Genomic DNA, 23,207 nt, shown 5'->3' with positions numbered 1-23,207 from the left:
TTGTAATTTTTTTTAGTCTTCTAATTTTTATTTTTTTTAATTTAATCCTTTCACATCGAGTTTATTTGGAATTGAACATGATAATTTTTTTTATTACTTAGATATTAGAATCTTATGATATCGAGAGAACAAAATTGGTGTGTGGTTTATGCTTGATTTAACAAAATAAAATTAAATGTTATTAATCTAAAATAATTGAAAGTAGAGGGGTCAAATTTCAAACTAAAACAAATAAGGTAGGGTAAATGGGTAATAGAAAATTTGTTGGTGCTTGTGAAGGAAGTTGTCGCTTTCTAATAACACATGTGGCTTTCTCTAATGGTCAAGTGTTGCCTTTCTTGGTGGCATTGGAAGCGGCTAAGTGAGTTAATTCCATCAAGGCGGCAATGTTAATCAGTAGGTGGTGATGAGGCTCTGACGGCCCTTTCTTTCTTCTCTTTCCTTTTTTTTCTTTTATATTCTTGATCTTTCTTGCTAAACTATCCAAAGTTGAAAGGTGTACTGTCATTTTGTATTTTTTTTTTAATTTTGATTCTTATTATTTATATTACCATTTGTTTTGCTTTAGGACCTATTTTTTAATTGAATTTTTTTTTCTCAACTTTTTTTTCAACATTTGGTTTATTGAGTATTGAGTTTTATGATTTTTCTAGTTTGTCTTGTATGGGTTAATCCTGGCCTTATGTATTGGGTCATGAGTTTGAAAGATTGATTTAGGTTAACTTTGGTTGATTTTTTTGCATTATTGTTTTTAAATTAATATTTTTTTTTAATTTCATCCTTCAATATTGAACTAATTTAAAATTTGATTGTGATTTTTTTTTTCGATCTGTAGTGTCATTCTAATTCATGACCAAGGTTACAACTTTAGCAAGTTAACTTGGGTTGGCTTCGGTTTTTTTTTAAAAAAAAAAAAAAACTCAAGTTTTGTTATTTGACATTTGATTTGTTTGAAAATTGAGTTTCATAATTTTTTTACTTTACCTTTATTGATTTATTTCATTCATATGGCCTGAGTTGCGAGGTTGATTGGCTTATCTAGGTTTGCTAGGGTTGTTTTTTAGATCCTTTTAATTATTTGATTTTTTTTCTTTCATTTTTGTTCTTCTATATTGTGTTTGTTAGTGATTAAGATTTGTAATTTTTTTTTTAATTTTCTTACTATGAGGTTATTATGGTTCCATGATTTAGGTAGCGAGTTTGACCAATTAATTCAAGTCAACTCCAAGTCAATTATTTTTTTATATATATAAAATTAATTTTTTTTCAATTTTATCATTCAATAGTATGTTAGATGGGAGTTGACAATTTTTTTTTTCTTTTACTTTATATTAGGTTATCTCATTCTCATCTCTCTAGTCATGTTTTTTGGCAATTTTAACCAAACTAACATGAGTTAGGCAATTTTAACCAAATTGACATGAGTTAGTTTTTTAATTTTTTTTCTTATTTTTTTTCTAGTTCTACCCTCCAACATTTTGTTAGTTAATCTTTTTTTTTTTAAATTCTTATAAGAATTTTAATATATTTTAGATATTATTTTATTAAATTCCATCTATTTTTTACTTTGTTATAAAGTAAGATTATAAATCTTTTCATAACTTTGCCAAAATATCTTCACTTTTTTTTTTTTTATCTCAATGTTCTAAAATATGACATGATATACCTTAAATTTTGAGTTTATTATTGAATTTTTCTTCCTCTAAACATGATAATAATATCTGTCTACATATTTTATTTTTACGTTAAAAAAATATATATTCTACCCACAGCACAGCACAATTCAAGAATCTAATGGTAACTATCAATGCTTGCAAGATCAAAATCTTCTAGAGGTTTCGTGCAATGTTGGACTGGACTAAGCAGGAGGCTCATGTTAATATAATCCATCTATCCTTTTTACTTATTTTTTGATAGAAAGACATGCACACTTACAGTTGACAGAACACTGCAAGCATTTACAGGACAAGCATTATCCATGGTTTTCTGTAAAGACTATTACAGGTACCAGGATCAAAATGAATCTCCAGTAAGAATGCCGGCAGCATCGTCAAGAAGAGACTAGAATACAAGCCACTTTATTTTTGTAGGTATTTTTATCAATCATGCCGAGTCCATCTGAAAATACAGTTCTGAATTTCTTGAAAAAGTTTCAGAAACTTGAAACCCAACCAGCAACACTCCTCAAATGATGATTCTTCAATTTTCTCCTTCTCAGATTGCTTCCCCTGTGCAAATAAAACCTTTGTGAATATGAGTTCATTAGCAAAAGAAATCTTGGGGTGCAAAAATATATGGTTTCCATAAAGTAAGCGTGAACTTGATTGAAATAATTAAAAACTATTCCAAAACAATTTTCTCTTAAAATTTCTCAATGTCTAGGGGTGCAATGGCACCCTCAACCAGACGCCTAGTCCTGCCCTTGGTTTCCTGGCCCCCTTCTACGAATATCAGTGTTGCAGGAAATGACAATTTCGTGAGCATTGCTTCAATATGATTTTCCGGCAGCCGAAAACTTGCCCTTTTCGACCAAAAACACAATGGGTGCTGCATTGTGGACACATGAAAAAAATGCGGTAAATTATACTTACCAGTACTGATTGTGCAAAACAAATGCATCGGTTGGCACTTTTTTCCCATCATCATTGCTGTTCCAATGGTAGAGTGCGTGTGTCCTGTTCTTTATCTCCAACGTAGAGTGCCCATAACTGGCTTCTCTGAAAGCAGAGTAACCTGGTTGTGGATCTCTAAACCTGCAGGATGAATGCAACATTTATTCAGCAGTTTCCCTCAGAATCCCCCCCCCTCCCCAAAAGAAGGGCAGATTTCCAGTTTTGCAGCTTCAGTTACCTTTCAGCAAGACCTTCTTGATTTCCTCCATCTCCGACAGTGATGTAAACAGGGGCAGATTCGTCAGCTGCTGGATAGCAGTCTCCACCAGATACATTGTAGTGTATGTTTGAGATTCGATACTGAAAATTGGAAAAACAATTAAATAAAATTGTATAATAAAATGCATGATATACATGTTGCACTTATCAGCATGACTAAATGATCAAAAGTACTGAGATTCGGAATCACAATTTGTTCAAGTTGATGGCAACTCAAACTTAGTAATTGGCTTTGACTGAACCGGTGAAATAATTCATGACAATAGATTCTCCAAGCAAGATTCTATCTTTTTGAGCTCTTAACTTACAAACACTAGCAACCATATTACAGAGCAAAAGGAAAGAAATAGAAGGAAAGAAACATACTGATCTTTCATAAGCATGGACATGGCCAGCAAAGATCACATCAACTTTGTAATGAACAAACCACTCCTCAAAGACTGCCTGCATACTTTCACCTTCCATGAAGTGTGCTTCATTACTGTTGTAGATTGGGACGTGCATGAGAACAATGAGCCAAGGTGTCTTCTCCCTGTCAACCTTTTCAAGTTCTTCTATGAGCCATTCCCACTGAGGGGTATATTTCACTGTTCATCACACAGCTCTGACATTAAATAAGAATGCTATATACTTGGACATCGCAGGGTTTAATGTTTCATTTTGGTTCTAACTACTTGTACTTGCTGAGGATCTTACATGGTTATTTTTTTTAATGGAAACATCTTACAGGGAAGATATGTTTCTGGAAGCACTGCTGATGTTAGTTGGTAGTCTTCAGGTTGCTCCTATTTTGAACATGTTTATATACCAAGGTTTAAAAACCACAGAGGATAACAATATGTTGACAGAAAAGCTCTTATCACGATTCCAGATGATGCTGTTTGACATCATGAATAGGAAAAAAAAATGCTGCAGATACTCCTACTAATACCCTCAAAATTAAAATGATAATTCATATCTTGCAGGAAATATTGATAGCCCTCATGTTTTTTTCATCAGCAGCACAACAAAGACTGCAAAACCCAGTAGGAGACCTTGCTCACATGACAAATTGAGGCATTACGACTCTGCTGGGAAGAGACCAAGAGAGTTGCAGCATAAGACAATTTGATGACTCATATTTTTAACATCTGCGGGACAAATTGTAGCTGGTTTTTTCTCTCCCAGCATTGTGGTATCCTATAGCAAGGCCAAGGGGAACTACCACAAGAGTGCAATTCTGATGGACACCATTACAAACAAGCCGAACACCTAATGTGCAAACTGAACATCAGGAATTTTTACCACATGAATGCTCTAATCTGAGAATGTCCTATGGTTAACATGAAAATCTTAAAGCTTTCTTGATGTGGGCCACAATCTAAAGAAATGATATTTTCACCTTATTGAAATAATTTCCAATGGAATTTTTAAGAGATACTGGCTGCCAATCCAGCAGATTGTAGAAATTTAAGACTTCCAGAATCATGCTTGTCAGAGACCTTGTCAAAACCTTTCACATAGTACTGACATTATTATTATTATTATTATTATTATCAATCACATAAGGGTCTAAGGTAGTTAATTATGAGATGGGAGAATGGAAAACTCTCATTTCTTTATATTAGCGAATTATGCTAGTGAAAATTAATGAAGTCCCTGCTGCAAAATAGAAGAGCAATAGAATGTGGTTCCTTGGCCTACTGTGGTATGGATCCATATTACAATAGAATGACTGCTGAATTTATACGGAAGTATAAAAGGGAATGAAAAGTTACCAAAAGGCGAATAGCTGGACAGCACAATTATATGAGCAGATGCACGTCTGATGGCATACCAGAGAGGACTGCTGCTTTTGGAGGCCAAATGAGGGGTAGGGTATCGGTTAAGATAAGATTTGAAAGGAATAACTTCTCCCTGCACATATGTTATGATTATAAATAATTAGGAACTGAACAAGAACTTCAACTGCTAACAGAAAGAGATTTCTACATAGGAACTATACTGATAAGCATGCCATGCTGCATGTATGAAGTAGATGGAAAAAACAAAGGAAAAGGAACGCAAGCTGAAACTCATGTCTTGTCTTGCCAATCTGTCCATAAATTTACAGAAATCTACAACTGATTAATAATTCATTTCACAAGGACAAAAAAAATGAAAAATCATGGAAAAAGCAGTTACGGTTGGTTCAATGGGACAGTTAATTAAATCATCTTATGTAGGTATGGACGGAGATGGGGATTTACATCCTTTTGCTAAGAATAGGAAAAATATACACAAGGAAAAATAACTAACAGAAAGTGAAAAAAGGAACAAGAAGACTTTGCATGTGTCCTGGAGACTACATTCCATGCTTATGGAATAGAATGAGAACAATGGTACTGTGGGAACAGTGGGAAGCAATAGCCGGTAAATGGTCCAGGAGTGTTTACAGTTAATGTTACCAATTCAGTATTCAAGTTTTTTTATACATTAGACAACATTGCTCGACATGCATCACTAAAAAGTCTCATTGGATCACAATATCGATGGCACTATAGCAGCAATGAAAAAGGAAGGAATATAAAAGACCCAGATGCATGCTGTTTCTGCATTCAAATTTTTCCAGTGCAATTGACAGCACATAACAAGATTTCAAGATAGTCTAAAAGTTCTCAAAGCATCAAAAAGTTAACTAAAAAACTGGATGGTGACATCTGAACGGAAAGCAGTGCAACATGATGAATGACTGAACACTTTACCAAGTAAGGCATGTATTCTATTTCATGATTTCCAGCAGACCACGTCCATGGCTGATATGCTGCACTTCTCTCAACGAAACGACCCCAGGTATCCCACCGTATACCAACATCATTGTACATGTATCTATCAGCGTAAGCAAGATCTCCAACAAATAAGACAGCTTGAGCTCCACTCTGCATGTAATGCTCAAGCGTCGAGAGGGAGTTATATGTCTGGCCCAAGTCACCTGGAATAGAAAAGGAGTAACTTTTTAATGAAATTCATAAGAAAAGAATAGGTAGAAACATGTTAAGGGTACTCAGATATATGCATGTAAAGAGAAAAAAAAAAAAACAAGACCCCCAAGGTAAAGTACTTGTGGAAGATAGAGGTGGCACTGGCACCAAGCCCAGACAGGAGGAGTAGAATTTATCGCAGATTTTTTGGTATTTAAAGACAATGGCATGCGTACAGAGAACTTATGTATATCAACTTTTAGGTGGTAGAAAGGAAAAAAGGAAAAGTACAGGTATAATGAACAATGTTGCAAAAAGAGAAGGTCCATATTAGATAGAGGGATGCCATTGAGAAGTTGGATTTTCTAGAAAAACATTACTCTGGTATGGACATGCCCTATCTGATATTAAATTTCAAATAATGATCATTTTTTTCATAATATGCCATGTTTCAATTGAAATACTAAGAATGATCCGAGACACATTCTGACATAGTTTTGTCTGAAACCCGATACCTTGGTTGCCCATTGGATATAGCGAATATTTTTTCAGGGTGGAGAACCATTTCCTCTAAGTTCTGGAAACTTGATTATATAATTGTGTTTTAATAGCCATTATCATGCTTCATATAACATAAACATTTCAAGCATAAGCAGCAAAGATTCCATCAAATCTATGATGCCAAATTATATCCATATGAAAACCAGCAGTACATATCAAAGTTCAAAGCAGCTTGTAAGACTTTGAACCGGAACTCTGTGCAGAAGGAAACAACTCACCAATAATTCCAAACTTGTAAGGAGTATCTGGATTGATCTGTGGAGGTGTTTGAAACCAGAATTCTCGATAAGAATCTCCACTGCCAATCTTGTAATAGTACTTGGTGTCATACTGGAAACAAGAAAGAAACTCAACTAGTTATTTCTTAGACAGTTGTGAACCAAAAAGATTTCCAAATTGATGCTGTGTCGATTGGCGTACTCAGCATGGAAAATTCAATCGGAGCATGCTTCGATCCATACTAACTGCTCAAAAGTCATTCTTATATGTTTGACATAGCAGCAAAAGCCCAGAGTGCCTATAGAACCTATTTACGACATGAACGAGTCCTGCCTAGCGCAGAATCTGTTACAGTCATTGATATAAGAGGGTAAAAGAATTTATTCAAGTAATTTCTAACACAGTAATTTACTATATCCACTTTCAATTAGCAATTTATATGTTGCTCGGAGAAAAAGACAAAAATTATTCAGCAATTCATGAATTCACCTACTTCTATGGTTTAAATTATTAATTACCTCAAGGCCATCAACAAGGCACTGATGAATGTAGCCAGACGTATAATTGTAAAAGGAATAATTTCTCACTGCCCCCTCTGCAGTAAAATCATAGTTCTTCTTTGACACACCATATTGCACTTTGCTGCTGCCTGGTTCATCAGGTGTCACCCACGAGATAATTACAGCCTTTCCATCGTAATCACCTTGGGTTATGTGCACCTATGGTTAAAGCAATTCAGGAAAATATGTTTAAAGGACAAATAAATAACTATTAAAAGAACCACAACGCAGATATATATATATGGTAGATGATATGCATCACCCCATCATCATCTAAACAAAATGATTCCTGGGACTCTCAACGAAAAGTGTGCTTGATGGTAACATACTTTTAGTTTAGTAGACTTCAAGGTATATGAACCAAGTAATGTCATAAAACATAGCACATCGATCAGTATTCTTGCTCTTGAATTCTACTTCATTTGTTGTAGTTGCTGTGTAGAAGACGTCCATACTAAAAAGCATGCCAATAATGTTTGGGAGTGTGGTAGCGGTTGTTTTTCAAATAGCTTTTCGTGCCGAAAAGCATGCCAATAATGTTTTTTTATTTTTTAAAAATCATTTTTGATATCAGTACATCAAAACGATCTAAAAAGTACAAATCACACTCAATTTTAGCAAAAAAAAAAAAAAAATTTGAAATTTTTCAAAAAACAGGTTGAACCTCAATGCCAAACAGCCAAAGGTGCAAGAAAGACACTTAGAATATGCAAATGCACCGAAACGCCATTTTCCCCCCTTTTCGATTCACATAATTGCATGATAAATCTATGAGCATTAAAGTTGGGCAACACATACAAAATAATTGAGCAGATTCATATGTCCATATGCAATCTCACTACAGATCTTTTTTTGCACGAGATATTCAAATGTAAAAATGCTTACTTGTTGTGGTGCATTATGACCCTTTGGGACTGCAAATACTTCATGGTCAAGAGGTATGTCATTAGATGGCCACTCTGACCGGATGAAAGTACTCGTTATCCCTGCATTTCCATTTTTGACAGAGGCCGAGAAGAAGAAGAACACCAGTATAAGTATTTGAAGCAACATGGACTGCGTCTCGACAACCTTTGGCATGATTGTTGATCAATCAGCCAATAGCAATTGAATAGCTGCATCACATCATCAATGACAAATATCAACCACAGCAGCAAATCAACAAAAATATGTTACTATCCATGTTAGACTGGTAATTCTATTCTAAAACCATATTTTCCAATAACAATTGGTTCAATACCTGCAACCCAGAATCAATGCCAGTATATCAATCACAAGAACACGACCCACATAATAACACGTAAAATATCACATGACCCACATAATAACACATGAAAGTCTGCAAAAAAGCAAAGAGAAAATAAACAACTTGACCAAAAGTTTCATCTTCATCATCGTTTGAACTATGGAATTTATAAGAAACTTTACCTTGGAGATTCAGCAGAGAGGGTGGTGGAGATGGATGAGTGATGATGTAGTTTTTTTTAATAAAAAAAAAAAAAAAAAGCTTGTTATATAGGGAGAAAAGGCAGTTCAGTTTGTAGCATGGGTTGTGATTGTCTTGGAGACAGGAATGCTAAACGTGGTAACCTGCAGATGATCACGTGGCTGCCCATAATTTGTTGTTTTCCTTGTCAGGTCCGTAACTGGCTTGTGTCTGTAATACGACCACGTGTGATGCATAATAACTTCAGTCATTATCTTCCTCTTGGCATCAAGTCCAATATCCATCAACTCCGTCTAAATTATTTATTATCCGGCCATAGTTTTGTCATTAATGTCATTGGTTGTTTATATTCTTTAAATAATAAATTCAAGATATTTAATCAACACATAACTATTATATGTTAAACAAACCTAACATATTAATACCTATTTAAAAATATAATAATAGTTATTTTTTAAAGTATTTTTTATTTAAAAATATATTAAAATAATTTTTTTTAATTTTTTTTTAATTTTATATTTTTAGAAACATAAAAAATGATTTCAGACACATTTGAAATGACCGTAAATCATGAAAAAGAGTTACTGCAAACTTTGGACCGCGTTCCATTAATTTTGAATTTTTTTTTTGTTAAAATTAAATACGGTTTGTATTTTTTAGATTTTTTTGATGTGCTGATATCAAAAATAATTTTTAAAAAAATAAAAAAATATCATTAAAATGCATTTCGGCACGAAAAGTTATTTGAAAAGCAATTGCTATCACACTACCAAACACGCTTTAGTCATTTAATAGCAATTGAAACTTTTTAATCCGTAGATACATAATTCATTTGTTTTAATTTAAGGATTTTATATCTTAATGGGATAGGTTTTGAAATCGTGAAATAAAGAAACAATAAGAGAATGAAAAAAAAGAAGGATAAAGAACATATAATTTAATATAAAATAATAAAACTAAAATTTTTTTTATTAATATATTTAATATATATATTAAGTTTTTATTTAATAACAACTCTTTGTCATTTAACGCTGTAATGATTAAGAATTCATTAATGAAATCACAATAATTTTTTTTAATGCGAAATGATAATTTTTAACTGTTTAGCTGGTGAAGGATTGTCACTGGATTTATTTTTTTTGTATATAAATACAATAAGATAATAAGTTGCTAAAAAAAAGGTAGAAAAATATTTTGTATTAGCAGAGGGATAAACTATATTGAAATCTGTAAATCCTCTAAATACAGCAAATTGTGTTAATTTTTATGTTTTAAAAGTGTTTTTTTTTTTAATATTTTTTTATTTTAAATTAATATCCTTTTAGTGTTTTAGATAATTTAAATATATTGATATTAAAAATATTTTTTAAAAAATATATATTATTCTAATATATTTTTAAATAAAATATATTTTAAAATTGAAATATAACTAAAACAGATCAGTGTTTTACTGTGGACTGCACTGTGCAGTCCACAGTAAAACACTGATCACAGCTGTATTCCTGTTTTTTTTTTTTTTTTTTAGGCTTTTTTTTTCTTCATTTTTTCTTTGTTTTTTTTTTATATGGATATTTTTTAAAAATTTGTTTTTGTTAATGTTAAATTTTTTTGTATTTCAAACTTTTATAACACGTATTCCGGATTTAACGGGTTAACTCAAATTTTTTTTTTATGGTTTTTTTTTTAATTAATTTTTTTGTTTAATTAATTATGGGTTAACCCAATTAATTTATATTTTTTTTTTTACTTTTTGCTTTTCTTTTTCTTCATTTTTTATTCGTTTTTTTTTTAAAAAAAATTTTGTTAATGTTAAATTTTTTTTCTATCTCAAACTTTTATAACACGCATTTCAAGTTTAATGGGTTAACTTAAATTTTTTTTTTTCTGGTTTTTCTTTTTAATTAATTTTTTTATTTTCACAGTAAAACACTGATTTCTTAGGTGTTTTTTTTTTTAAGTTGTCTTAGTTTTTTTAGCTTTTTTTTTATGTTTTTCGGGATTATTTTTTTCTTCTTCCTTTGTTTTTTTTTTTTAAAAAAAAAAAATTTGTTTAATTTAGTTTATTAATGTTTAATTTTTTTTATTTAGTTGTCAGATTTTTATGACAAATTTACTGGATTTAACGGGTTAACTTGGTTTAACAAGTTAAAATAGAATTTTTTTTTTTGCTTTTTATTCTTTTTAATTAATTTTTTTTCATTTAGTTTAGTTTATTAATGTTAAATTTCTTTCTATTTAATTATTAAACTTTCATGACACATATCCCGAGTTTCACGGGTTAACCTGGTTTCACGGGTGAACCCAATTAATTATGGGTTGACCCGTCAATTTTTTTTATTATTATTTTCATAAATGTTTTTGTTTAATTTAGTTTGTTAATGCTAAATTTTTTTTTATTTAGTTATGAGATTTTCATGACACAAATCCTGGGTTTAACGGGTTAGCATTGTTTGACGAGGTAACCCGGATTTTTTTTCTTTTTAATTAAGTAATTTTTGTTTAGTTTAGTTTGTTAATGTTCACTTTTTTTTATTTAGTTACCAGACATTCATGACACGGATCCTGGGTTAACTTGGTTTGACAAGTTAACCTGAAATTTTTTTTTTTTTTTTAATTTTTTTTTTTTTAGTTTAGTTTGTTAATGTTAAATTTCTTTATATTTAGTTTTTTTTTCTTCTTAAAGTTTTTTTTTTCTTTTTTTTAATTAATTTTTTTTAATTAATTTAGTTTATTAATATTAAATTTTTTTCTAAGTAGTTTTCGGCTGATGTCTTTAGTTTTTTTTTGTTTTTTTATGCCTTTAATTGTGGACTGCACAGTGCAATTCATAGTGAAAAGGCTGATGCCTTTTGTGTTTTTTTTTTAATTAATTTTTTTCATTTAATTTAAATTGTTAATGTTAAATTTTTTTCTATTTAGTTATCAAACTTTCATTACACGGATTCCGGGTTTGACATGTTAACCTGGTTTGACGAGTTAGCCCAGTTAATTCTGGGTTAACCCATTAATTTGTTTTTTTTTTTTTTTAATTATCAAACTTTTATGATGCAAATTCAAGGTATGATGGGTTAACCTGGTTTGAAGGGTTAACCCCATTAATTCATATTTTTTTTTTTCATTAGTTTTTTTCTTCCTGTTGGCTTTTTTTTTTAACTAATCTATTTAATTATCATACTTTTATGACACGACCTTGCAGCCAGACCCACGTCTAATGCTATTAGATCTGGTATTGTAGTTCAAACACTTTTATGCTAAGGGTTAACCAAAGTTTAATGTTATTATTAATATTATAAACATTACTCTTGGATCAGGCGATGTAGCTAAAACTGAGACTCTTGGATATAACTTTACAAAAAAACCTAATACTTTTAGATCTTGGTTATTTTTAAAATGCAAAAAATAATTGACCCGCGGCATCGCGCGGGGCATGTAACTAGTACAAACACTAAAACACCTCAAAGCATTCACGAAAAGCATAAGCCGGCCCATCAAGTAAATGCCTTGAAGCCCAGAATTTGAAACGACAAGAGAAAGAAGGTCATCAAAATAAGCCGGAGACGACATCGTATAATACCAGTCTTTTTGTCCAGTCTAGTAATAAAATAAATAAATAAAACCAAAACCCTAGCTTTCAATTTCTCACCAACACATTATAAATACCACAATAATAAACCTCACTCTCTAGCCGTTCGTGGCAATTAGGGTTTAGTACAAATCCCTCATTGTTCTCTCCGCCGTCTCTTCCACTCTCTTTAGCTATCGCCACCGCTCCCTCCTCAGGTCTTTCTATATAACGTCTTATTACTTCTTCTGAATTTATTTATTTTTTGATAAGTTTTCGGTCCATGTAGGGTATATTTTCTTCTGCTAGCGCCCTTTTGCCTGTGATGGTATTAAATATACTCCGAGATTTAAATATCTATGAAAACAATTTTAATCTGAGGCATTTATTTAGGATCTTTTCTTTTTGTTAGTTTAATTATTTTTTTAATTTAAATTCTGCTGTTTTGATTCTCTATGGATAAAATGCAGGTGATGATAAAATAGACAGGGACATCAGCTACTCCTTTTCTAGGGAGGATGATGACTAAGTCTAAAATGGGAATCTCTCTGATGCATTTTTCATAGATTAAAAACTGTGAATTTAGTGTTTTTTTCTGTATATATAATTGAATTGGTTTTTGTGCAAATGATGATAAAATAGACAGGGACATCAGCTACTCCTTTTTTAGGGAGGATGATGACCAAGTCTAAAATGGGAATCTCTCTGATGCATTTTTCATTGATTAAAAACTGTGAATTTAGTGTTTTTTTTCTGTACATATAATTGAATTGGTTTTTGTGCAAATGATGATAAAACAGACAGGGACATCAGCCACTCCAATTGAAATTGGAGAATGTTGACAATGTCTAAATGGGAATCTCTCTGATGCAAAAATCAGTTTTTTGGGGATTATTGTTTGATTTTAGTGTTGGTGAAATACTATAGACAGCGGTGGTTATCTATGTTTCTGCATTTGGGCTTGTTTATGCAAATAACTTATGACCACACCGTTCACGTGGTTATGTTATCTGCATGGATGGTTTCGATGCATGACCTTGGATAGCTGCGGCTGTGTTTTGGAAAACATCCTTTTGAAAACTGCTTTGTTTTATAGATTTGATTTTTGTAGTTGTTCGTAATGGTATGTGGGATGTCTTGCATTCTAAACAGCCTTTTGTTTTGCAAAATGGTATCGCATCAGTTTCTGTAAAATTTCTTTCTTATTTCTTTCCTGGATGAATATCATAGATGAATGATCTGCCAGTGATGCAATCATAATTCACGTATTATCAGATATGAAGATGATGATGATACATGATTGTCACTACCTCTGAGGCAAAGCTATTATCTTGCTCCCACAATGCTTCTTGTGCTACTCTGGGAGAATTTTCCCTCGAACAGTTTTTTTTTTTTTTTTTTGAACTCCCTGATTTTCTAATGTTAATGTTTTCCCTTGTGGTTTGGTCTCATGCGTTGGACGTGTCTAGTGGTGTCAAGGCCTGATGATTATATTACAAGAACGGAGATATGAATGGTGCCCGTTGTTGTAGCCTGAATATATATTATTGGGCTCCGGCGGCACCTCATGTAAAAAACTACTGTGGTTGAAAATGAGGGCTTTTCCAACCTTTTGAGGCTGCCGATTGATTCCCAAATATGGGATAGTACAATCTTGAGACCGCATCGCTCTTGCTGATTTTTATATTTATTGCCAAAAACTTCGGGAGTGACATAGAGTAATTGTTTTAATCAAATCGGTGGTTGCCAAATCTGCTTCTGTTAAGATATAAATAATATAATGGTTCCAAGAACTTTTGTGGTTCCACATTGCGGGTTGTTTTTCCTCTAGACTGCACGGATTTCAGATTGATATGGAAGCCTGAGCATGATGGATTTGATTCTGTTCTGAGATTCTTATTTTCCCAAGAGAGAATGGTATAGAAAGGAGAAATGAGTAATTTAATATTTTTCCACATGAGAGACGAACAAGTAAGAATTGTCCAGATGATGTTGTCTGCTAGTTCAGTCTCCTGTCATCATCGGAGGTGGTAGAAAAGTTGTACTAGGTTTTTTGGACTCTTTAAGAACTAATTTTAACATGTTTTTACCTATAAGCTTAACAAACCAATTTCACATTCCTAACTCAATAAAAGAGTATACAATTAAATTGAAAATAAAAACTTTTCCTTCACTCCATTTTACCTTTTCAAGTGATATTAAAGCTAATAAACAATTCAATACTTTCAACTCACCCAATATATATATATATATATATATATATATATATAAAAGATTTCAACTCAGTTTCAATATAAGATTGTTTGATATTGCAGTAATTTTTGTTGTTTGCTCAACAATATAGATAAAAAATTTTGATTTGCTAAATAGCTCTTGTTTTTTGCACTAGCTCCTTTAAAAAATTGTGTTTCATATTCTTGTTTTGTAGAAACTAAAACACATGTTTTTCATTTTTTCATTTGTAAAGACTTCTTATTTATTTTGCATAAAAAAATTAATCACACCGTAGCTTTAACTAAATATTTTTTAAAAACATGTTTTTAAAAACCATAACTACAATGATTATAAAAACTATCATAATATCAAATACAAGCTATAACATAATCTTAAGCTACCATGATGTTGAATACATAATATACCATAATCTTTCTCGCGCAACAGTGAAATAATTTTATTTTGTAATTGTAATGTAAGTTTAATAAAGAATATGATATGACTATAAAATGCTCGAGCAAGTTATTTTTCAGCTCATTTTTCTTGCTTTGAATTTTGTTTGACATTGCGATTCAATTTTATTTTTTAAATTTTTTAATTTTTCATTTTAATGTACTAATATTTAAAATAAAATTTTTTTTATAAAAATATTTATTATTTTAAAAAAAAACACTTTGAAAATTTCCAATACTACTAAACATGCCCTTTAACATCCCTGCCTTCACTCATAAGGCAAATTGGCTGGAGCTTCGCTTTTGGATTGGAAATTGACATAATTAAACTTGACAAATCTTCTCTTTTACACGTTAGACCAAGCCTAGCAATCTCTTGACGGAAAAACCAATTGTCAATTGTTGATGATCATTCGTAGCCCTGATCAGTTTTCCGGCTATTCTTAGCCTGGCGGCGCAGCTTGCACTGCTGCCCCTCGTATAAAACATAGCTCCTAACGGTCAAATCTGTCTTCATTCAGTTCGGAGACTAGATAAGTGCAGGTTGGTGACAGTGATACTCGGCGGGCCAGATTTTTTTTTTTTTAACATAACAAAAAGATACAGGAAGATGTTTTTAAAAACAACAACAAAACTTCAAATTTATGTTATATAATTAACTTATATTATATAATTTAATAATATAATAAAATAAAATGAATAAAAAAATTAGTCTAAGTTGATTTGGGTTAGGTTATTAGACTCGCAACTCAACATGTACGATCTGGATAATCATATATATATATATATATATATATAGTCTAATTCTTGACAAACTCAATATTAAATGATAAAATTATATAAAAAAATAACTTAAAAAAATACTTAAATCACAAAGTCCTGGGATCGAGAATATCCCATAGAAAACAAATTCAAAAAAATCACGAAGTAAAATTCTCGATTAACAAAATCCCAATCAAGTAATTGCTTAGTGATTAAATTAAAAAAATGATATAAAACAAAACAAATAATAATTAAAAAAATAAAAACCATATCTGACATAAAAATAAAATTAAATGTTGATAAATAAAATTAAAAAATAAATTAAATTAAAAAAGGATTCAAACCAGAATGAGCAATAATCAAAATAATGAGGATCAAACTTGACAAGTAAAAAAAATTGAATGAGTATGAAATTGAAAAAAAAATATAATTTTATAAATTATTTTAAATAAAACAAATAATAATTAACATAACAATGACCAAGTACGAAGGAAAAATAAAATAAAGGTTTGCTTTCAAAATTCAGAAGGTCAAATATGAAAACCATGGGAGAGAAAGAAAATATGAAATAAAAGAAAAAGTTGTTGGCGTTAACCGGTGGCCCATTAGTACATGTGCTATCTAGAAATGAAGAGGCTGCCAAAATGGTTTAAACATCATTGTGAAAGCTTATATTTGGCAACCATAAGACATTGTACGAGTAACCTAAAAAGTGTAGATGTATCCCATATATGAGCGTGTGCAATTCAATTTTATTTTTTAAATAGTATTTTAAACTTATAAAAATATCAAATTTTCCCTTAATTAACTTGAATATAGCTAAAAAAACTATGATTAAATTATGAAAAAGCCCTTGAATGTCAGTTAAAAAAATTTTATTTTTAAAAATAATTTAATTATTTTTACTATGTTTAAATAAAAAATTAAAAAAAAAACCCTTGATTGCAGTTAAATAAATTTCTCTTAAAGATAATTAACTAGTCATTGTATTGTGTTTGTAAAGGTTGAAAAGAACAAATTATCTCTAATCAATCTTATAATAACCAATCAATCATTATATTAGTCATGGCAATGCAACGAACTCTCGTTAATATTATGAAAATATTGAAACCTTACATATTGTATGGCCAACTTTGCCCTAGTACAATAAGGTAATGAATCTTCCATCCATTTTAATTAAGCCGTTCAACTTAATTTGAGTGTCAATTTTTTACAAAACTCTAAAATTAACTAAAACATGATCATTAAACTTGATAAAAATGAGTTAATTTCAAATATTTGGATCTAAATCCTAATTTGAGCTTGAATAAAATATTAACTCGGTAAAAATTCAAATAATTTATTTGAGCTTTTTAATAAATTATTTTATTGAAACAAATCTAAACATCAACATTAAAAATATTTTTTATTTTAAAAAATAAAATAATATTTTTTTAATAGAAATAATTAAATCAGGTTAATATAAGCTGATTCAATAATAAAGTCAATGAACAAATCTTATTCCAGCTTAATCCCGAATCTAATAAGAAAAACATGTTTCAAAATTGGCATGCATTCCCGAATCTAATTATTATTTCATGATATGATATAGTTAGAATGTAATGTAACAACATGCCTATAATGAACTCGAGGAAATAGTCCTTGATTTAACATCTCAGCCTACACCCGTAATGCTAGTTGGCTAAATGCTTCACTTTTGGAAATTGATATAATTAAACATGATAATTTTTCTTTTATTATTATTATTATTATTATTATTTTGCGAGTCCCATATAAAATGCAGCACCTACCAGTCAAAATCTGTCTTCACTCAGGCTGGGGACTAGATAAGATGCTTCACACATCAAAACAAACCAAATCCCTCAAAGAATTCAGTTTTGGCCATGCAAAGAATTCTCATCACTTTTATGGAAAAAGTGAAAACTTTTGTATATACCTAGGTTATTTTTTTAATTTTAATTTTAATTTTAATTTTTTTAATATACTGATACTAAAATTAAATTTTAAAAGATAAAAAAATAAAATATTTTTATATATTTTCAAGTAAAAAATATTTTTAAAAAACAAATATTATTACACTTTTAAATAAGTTTAATGGAATAAGAGCATGTTTTTGTGGTTTAGATTGTTTTTTCAAATTACTTTTTGTTTGGAAATATTTTAAAAATAATATATATATTTTTTTATTTTTTAAAATTTATTTTTACTAACACTACAAAAATAATTTGAAAAAAAAAATAGTTTTTTTTTCCAAAAGCACAGTTGACCTGCAAAAACAAACACAATCTAAATTTATGTCAATAATTTTTCCTAATGCGATTAAAAACATGAATTATAAAAAAATATTTTTAGTAATGATGTTAGAAAAAGCATGTTAAAAAATATGAATTTAGTTTAAATTAATATAATATAAATTTTTACATGCAAAATAAATAAAAAGTAAGTTCCTATTAATAAAAAATAAGATATTTTAGCTTCGATAAAATCAAAATTTAAAATACAATTATATGCACAACTCAATAAAAATAAATATAAACTATTTGGCTAACAAAATAATTTTTTCTTCATGGTTGAATAAAAAACATAAATTACCGCAATACCTAACAACAACCAAAGTAATGAATCTAGTTAATACTTTCTTAACCGTTTTGATTAAGTTGTTTGACTTAAATTGAATATCTATTTTTTTAACAAAACTCTAAAATCAATTCAGTATATTCTTACAAAATATGTATCTTATTCATTTTGAATCTAAAGAGTGTTAAATTAAAACATAATTATTAAACTTGGTTTTAACATATTAATTTAAAAAATATTAAATAAAAAATGAGTCGATTAATTTGATTTGATTTTTAATGAATGGTAAACTAGGTTAATATTAACTTTTTTAAAAAAATATATTATTTTAATATAAAAAATTAATAAAATTAATTTTAGTTAATCTATTAACAAGTAAGTTGACTCGATAACTTGACAACCTGGATTATTTTCCAGGTTAATTCCCGATCTAATATGAAAAATATGTATCAAAATTGGCATGCATTCCTGGGCCAAATCTTGCTGTATTTGAAACAGAAAACAAGGCTCCAAACAATACCAACAACATAAATTTATTATGTAAAGGTTTTTGAGTTTTTTTTTTTGCATCCATGGAGGACACCACACAAATGATAACCCGTGCTCAAAACTGAAACCCACATAATAATAAATAAAAATAAAAATACATTAATTAGATAAAGCAATGGAAGACAGATCGAGAATTCAATTTGTAATCGAAAGCCAGCAATTGATTTGAACCCATTAAATTTTAAAAAAGAGAAAATAGCAAAAACCAAAACGATATGTGCTTGATAGTGCCGTGATAGTTTTTTTTAAAAAATATTTTTTATTTATTTTAAAAACATATTAAAAACATTAAAATAATTAGAAAGTATTAAATAATATTAATTTAATATTTTTTTCAAGTTAAATATATTTTTAAAATGCAAGATGAAAAAACAATATGCTTGCTGAGAACTATTTGCCATTTGGATGCTCTCAAATCTTCTTGAATTCGTTGTCAACTTGCTTAGTTTGAAATAACCAAATGGGAATGATAACTCTAATTGTTTTTGCAATGTAAAAGTATTTTTTGAAAAAACTAAATTTTTTTCTACTTTAAATTTTTTAAAATTATTTTTAATATAATGATATTAAAAATAAATTTTAAAAAAATAAAAAATATTATTTTAATATATTTTTAAATAAAAATAACTTTAAAAAATAATCACTACTAGAATAATTAACCTCTACATGCATACACAATGTATTAAATATAAGATATATATATTTCGTTAAATGAGTTAAAATCTAGTAGATGTTTACAGTAGAAAAATCACATGAATAACTACAAAACTCAAATTATTAAACGTTATCGAACTGTTTATATCCAAGGATGGCAAAATTAACAAATGAGAACATTCTTTGTATGACAAGGTACATAAGCTGATCCAGTTTTTTTTTGTTTTTTTTTAATCAATTTCTTTCTAAAAAAATAAACTAAACAAGTAAAATCTCTATCATGAACCCTGAAAATATTACATTAAAACCCATATATTAGATTGAAGTATAAAATTATATTTATATTTATAAAATAACAGTTTCAGATGATGAAAATATGTGAACCCTCACATGATTTAAATCATACAAAAACTTGATTCAAACAGATTGAATGATATCAAACAAAATTATCATCTCAGATTTTTTTATGGATCTCTCTTTCTCAACCAACAATCAATTCTTCTCAAGGAAAAACTACCTTGAATAATTCTATAAATTTTTTTATTTTTACATTTATCTTCCATATTTTAAAAATTTGTAATTTATATTATAATCTTTGTTGCCACTTAACAATTTACATCTTAAATTATACTATAGTCTAGTCTATAATATAAAATATAATTTTTCAAATATAAAGAATAAATTTAAAAATAACTAAATTATAAAATGGCAGATATATATATATAAAAAAAACAGAAGGGCACACTGCATACATACCTAAACTTCTGTGAAGCCTATGACTGTTCGTTGAGGCTCTTTTTCTCAAAAACTCAAAACTCTTGTCATCCAAATCGTTCACGTCTCTCTCTCTGTCTCAAATTCAATCTTTCTCCTTGGAAATAAAACTAGCAACGAAATGATGGAAGACCCGTCATCAAAAGAACAGATTACACGAGTTCTTAAAGTCCTAGAAGCTCTTAAACAAGCTTCCCATGAGTTACGAACACTCCCGAGCACCAACTTGATCGAGTCCAACTCACCTGCCATTAAGGCTTTGTTAGAGCTCGAGGCTGAGTCGGATACAATTCTCTCAAAATACCCATATCTCTCTACTCTCTCTAAACACCTTACTAAGCTCAAATCCCTTGTTGACACTCTACAGAAATGCTGTGATCATGGCCTTAGAAGTTTTTTGACTCGCAGAGTCTTGCTTCAGTCTATCTCCCGAGTTGCTGGGTCCATCGAGTCGGAGATTCAAGCTTGGATTGATCGTGAAAGTATAGAGAGTTTGATAAAAGGTTTGAACGAGCCGTTGCAAACTGAGGAAGATGATTTGGTGAGTTTGTTGAGTCAGTTTGAGGACCGACTTTCACAAGGGTTTAACCGTGAGTTACAAGACTTGGTGCTTAAATCAAAGATTTTTTGTTTACTTGAAAGAGTTTTATGTAATCCCAATTGCTCAAAAAAGGTAAGAGAACAGTGTGCTTTTGTTGTTTCAGCTTTGATTAGATTTAACAAGGATGTTTTTGCTGGTCAAGTGTTGATGGGTCCTTTGATTCATGCTCTTGTCTCAATGGCTTCTTGGGAATCGATGAAAGTACTCTGTTCACTAATCAAGTCAATAAAATCACCACTCGTTGACGAGATCGAGTCTAATGGTGAAATCCCAAAAATCATTAGTTTCTTGGACTACAAAGACTTGCATTGGAGAGTTGTAGCAATGGATTGCATTCTGGAAATTGGCTATTTCGGCCGAAAAGAGGCCATTGAAGCGATGCTTAGAGAAGGGTTGATAAAGAAGCTAGTGGAGTTGCAAAGATCAGAACTTGGTGAGGATTTGATTGATACGGGAATGTTTGATGATGAGAAAGAGAGAGGTAAAGGAGAGAAGGAGTTTTTAGAGAGTCATCCATTTGCAAGTTGTGTGGCAAGATTTGCAGTTCAATTAGAGGTGGGAGAAGGGTTAAGGCAAAGAGAGAAGAGGGCATTTAAGCAAGAGATATTGAAGAGAGTAAGGGAAGCTTGTGTTTCTGATGCTGAGGCTGCTACTGTTACAGCTGAAGTTCTTTGGGGTTCTTCACCTTGAAATTGTGTAATAAACAAATTTGGACTAGCAAGAAATTGGAAAGGTAATTAATTTTGACATGGTTTGGTGATTTGTTAGAAATTATTTTGTTTGTAATCATACCTTGTGTCCATCTATGTATTCATCAAAGGTGTAAAGAAACTGTTGAATATATTGGAATGTTGGATTTCATGAATTGGGAGTCAAATCACCTTTTTCTTCTCCCCATTTCTGACGATGAAGAAATTTCATTGATCAAACTAGTATTTGTTTCAAATATTTTCCTATTTTCTCTTTCCATTTGTGTGTGTTAATTTACTTTTTGATAAATGATACTGTAAAGATATTTGTTGGAGGATGTCAGGAATCTGTGGGGATTTTGGAACAAGGACCTTCTTTTTCTACAGTTTGGGAAATCATGCGGATGAATGTATACTTTAACCTTAAGCTTTTATGCTTTGGAGGCTCGAGATTTGGAGGGGGCATCCTTGCTTGGCATATGCTGTTGGGCTTGAAGATTCTAGTTTGTGTGCTTTCATGGTCGACACACCGAGACATTGATAGAACTGACTATTTCGTTCGGTTACAGCTAGGACAGAAGGAGCAGAAACGTATTTTAATGAAAAGATAAGAACAAAATATAAAATAAATATTTTTAAAAAACAACCTTGAAATAAATTTCTGTCATTTTAAAATAAAAGGTATAATACAGCAGGTAATTTTAGTTTTGTGCTATTATTTTCTTCCCAATAAAACAGATTTATATGCGAATTTACTGATAAATTAACAGGCTAAACAACTGATGGAGTTCAGAAAGTTGAACATCTGTTTACATGCTTATATTGTCAAATACAGACGTTGATAGTTGCAAAATCCAACCTCTAAAGGCATACACTAAAGTGCCAGACACCATGAATGTCATCATCGTTTTGTGGCCAGGCTATGCCCAAAAGCTGCAGTCGTTAGCATTTGGAGTTTGGACAAGACCACCTTTCCTTGGATGCATAAAAGCAGAGAACTGTCCACTACCATCTTATAGAACTCATGGTCATCATGGTTACAAAGTAATCACAGGATCTATGATTGTTATCGGTATCTACTGTCTGCTCTCTTTGATGGTAGCCACTAGCCACCACTTTCTCTACGAATTTGCAAAAACAAAGGACAATCTTTTCCAGTATTCATGATTGGTGGGGATCATAAGCTTGTCTGAAACCATTCATTTAAGGGTGTTAGATAATCTCAACGAGTTGCAGAATGATCCCTGGCTATTTTTAAGAGCTTCTGCTCATCTTCTTAGCTGGTTTGCTGACTGCTGATAGATATGCTTTGTACTTATGGTTTTTAAGGACCCCCGAAAGCTAGTCATCACGATGACTTAGGAAGTCAGAACTGTGAGCCTAAGGAAAGAAGGCAAGGGGAAACCACCTTGACATGCAGCCTAATTGGCAGCCAAAGGTGGCATGAATCTAACAGAGACTATTACAGTTCAATACTTCGTAACGTTTGGATTGGTGGACGGAAAATTGACGTGGATCCCCTCACCAACTGCAGATTGGACACAACTAAAGAAGACACTAGTGTCCGTCTATCATTGTCAAGGAAAAATATTGACACACGGCACAACTTTAAAGGGCGTGGTCAGTTTCTAGTGGACCAAGTTTTATCTCATTGTTGAAATTTGCATTTCTTTCTGGAAGAGTTTAGGCAGTCAACTGTGCAATCGTTGCATGTTAATTTTAATTGGGCAACACGATTAGGTTAGCACTAAACATA

At 30.6% G+C, this 23,207-nt stretch overlaps 2 protein-coding genes, 1 long non-coding RNA gene and 5 other non-coding genes across 10 annotated transcripts; 7 read left to right on the top strand and 1 right to left on the bottom strand.

Annotated features, from left to right (window-relative positions):
* Positions 1–1,876: 1,876 nt before the first annotated feature.
* LOC118052060 (bifunctional purple acid phosphatase 26) lies at positions 1,877–8,748 on the bottom strand. Of its 2 annotated transcripts, XM_035062877.2 has the most exons (11): positions 8,599–8,703; positions 8,411–8,509; positions 8,056–8,285; positions 7,129–7,329; positions 6,610–6,721; positions 5,615–5,841; positions 4,649–4,787; positions 3,258–3,478; positions 2,851–2,972; positions 2,592–2,753; positions 1,877–2,228 (listed from the first exon to the last, which is right to left on the bottom strand). In XM_035062877.2, exons 3-11 carry the CDS (start codon positions 8,248–8,250, stop codon positions 2,153–2,155), a joined length of 1,455 nt encoding a protein of 484 aa, XP_034918768.1. In that variant the 5' UTR covers positions 8,251–8,285; positions 8,411–8,509; positions 8,599–8,703; the 3' UTR covers positions 1,877–2,152. The 2 variants fall into 2 exon arrangements, with proteins under 2 accessions (XP_034918768.1, XP_034918767.1); XM_035062876.2 differs by lacking the exon at positions 8,411–8,509 and having other exon boundaries at positions 8,599–8,748.
* A 3,488-nt stretch (positions 8,749–12,236) lies between these two features.
* LOC140954939 (uncharacterized) lies at positions 12,237–14,031 on the top strand. The gene is made up of 2 exons (XR_012168621.1): positions 12,237–12,397; positions 12,650–14,031. It is a non-coding gene; the product is annotated as an uncharacterized lncRNA (long non-coding RNA).
* Positions 12,493–12,567, top strand: LOC118052145 (small nucleolar RNA Z267). Its single transcript, XR_004688136.1, has one exon. It is a non-coding gene; the product is annotated as a small nucleolar RNA Z267 (small nucleolar RNA).
* On the top strand, positions 12,643–12,737 carry LOC118052146 (small nucleolar RNA R44/J54/Z268 family). Its single transcript, XR_004688138.1, has one exon. It is a non-coding gene; the product is annotated as a small nucleolar RNA R44/J54/Z268 family (small nucleolar RNA).
* Positions 12,800–12,894, top strand: LOC118052147 (small nucleolar RNA R44/J54/Z268 family). Its single transcript, XR_004688139.1, has one exon. It is a non-coding gene; the product is annotated as a small nucleolar RNA R44/J54/Z268 family (small nucleolar RNA).
* On the top strand, positions 12,958–13,053 carry LOC118052148 (small nucleolar RNA R44/J54/Z268 family). The gene has a single exon (XR_004688140.1). It is a non-coding gene; the product is annotated as a small nucleolar RNA R44/J54/Z268 family (small nucleolar RNA).
* LOC118052149 (small nucleolar RNA snoR122) lies at positions 13,420–13,499 on the top strand. Its single transcript, XR_004688141.1, has one exon. It is a non-coding gene; the product is annotated as a small nucleolar RNA snoR122 (small nucleolar RNA).
* A 6,113-nt stretch (positions 14,032–20,144) lies between the features above and the next one.
* On the top strand, positions 20,145–22,283 carry LOC118052059 (uncharacterized). 2 transcript variants are annotated; one of them, XM_035062874.2, is made up of 2 exons: positions 20,145–21,495; positions 21,839–22,283. In XM_035062874.2, the coding sequence occupies exon 1, from the start codon at positions 20,283–20,285 to the stop codon at positions 21,450–21,452; it is 1,170 nt and encodes a 389-aa protein (XP_034918765.1). In that variant the 5' UTR covers positions 20,145–20,282; the 3' UTR covers positions 21,453–21,495; positions 21,839–22,283. The 2 variants fall into 2 exon arrangements, with proteins under 2 accessions (XP_034918765.1, XP_073262330.1); XM_073406229.1 differs by lacking the exon at positions 21,839–22,283 and having other exon boundaries at positions 20,145–20,751; positions 20,866–21,627.
* Positions 22,284–23,207: the final 924 nt, after the last annotated feature.

The sequence above is a fragment of the Populus alba genome, chromosome 18 (genome assembly GCF_005239225.2).
Source record: "Populus alba chromosome 18, ASM523922v2, whole genome shotgun sequence".
Taxonomy (NCBI): Eukaryota; Viridiplantae; Streptophyta; class Magnoliopsida; order Malpighiales; family Salicaceae; genus Populus; species Populus alba.
Note: the sequence above shows the minus strand (reverse complement) of the source record. Positions and strands in the feature narration are given on the sequence as shown.

What these genes read in the sequence shown, in the direction of transcription:
- LOC118052059 (XM_035062874.2), top strand. Translation starts at nt 20,283, where the DNA reads ATGATGGAAGACCCGTCATCAAAAGAACAGATTACACGAGTTCTTAAA.
- LOC118052060 (XM_035062876.2), bottom strand. Translation starts at nt 8,250, where the DNA reads ATGCCAAAGGTTGTCGAGACGCAGTCCATGTTGCTTCAAATACTTATA. An exon ending in GTCATAATGCACCACAACAA is followed by an intron (nt 7,330 to 8,055) that starts GTAAGCATTTTT and finishes CTTTAACCATAG; the next exon opens with GTGCACATAACCCAAGGTGA. An exon ending in TAGAATACATGCCTTACTTG is followed by an intron (nt 4,788 to 5,614) that starts GTAAAGTGTTCA and finishes ACATATGTGCAG; the next exon opens with GGAGAAGTTATTCCTTTCAA.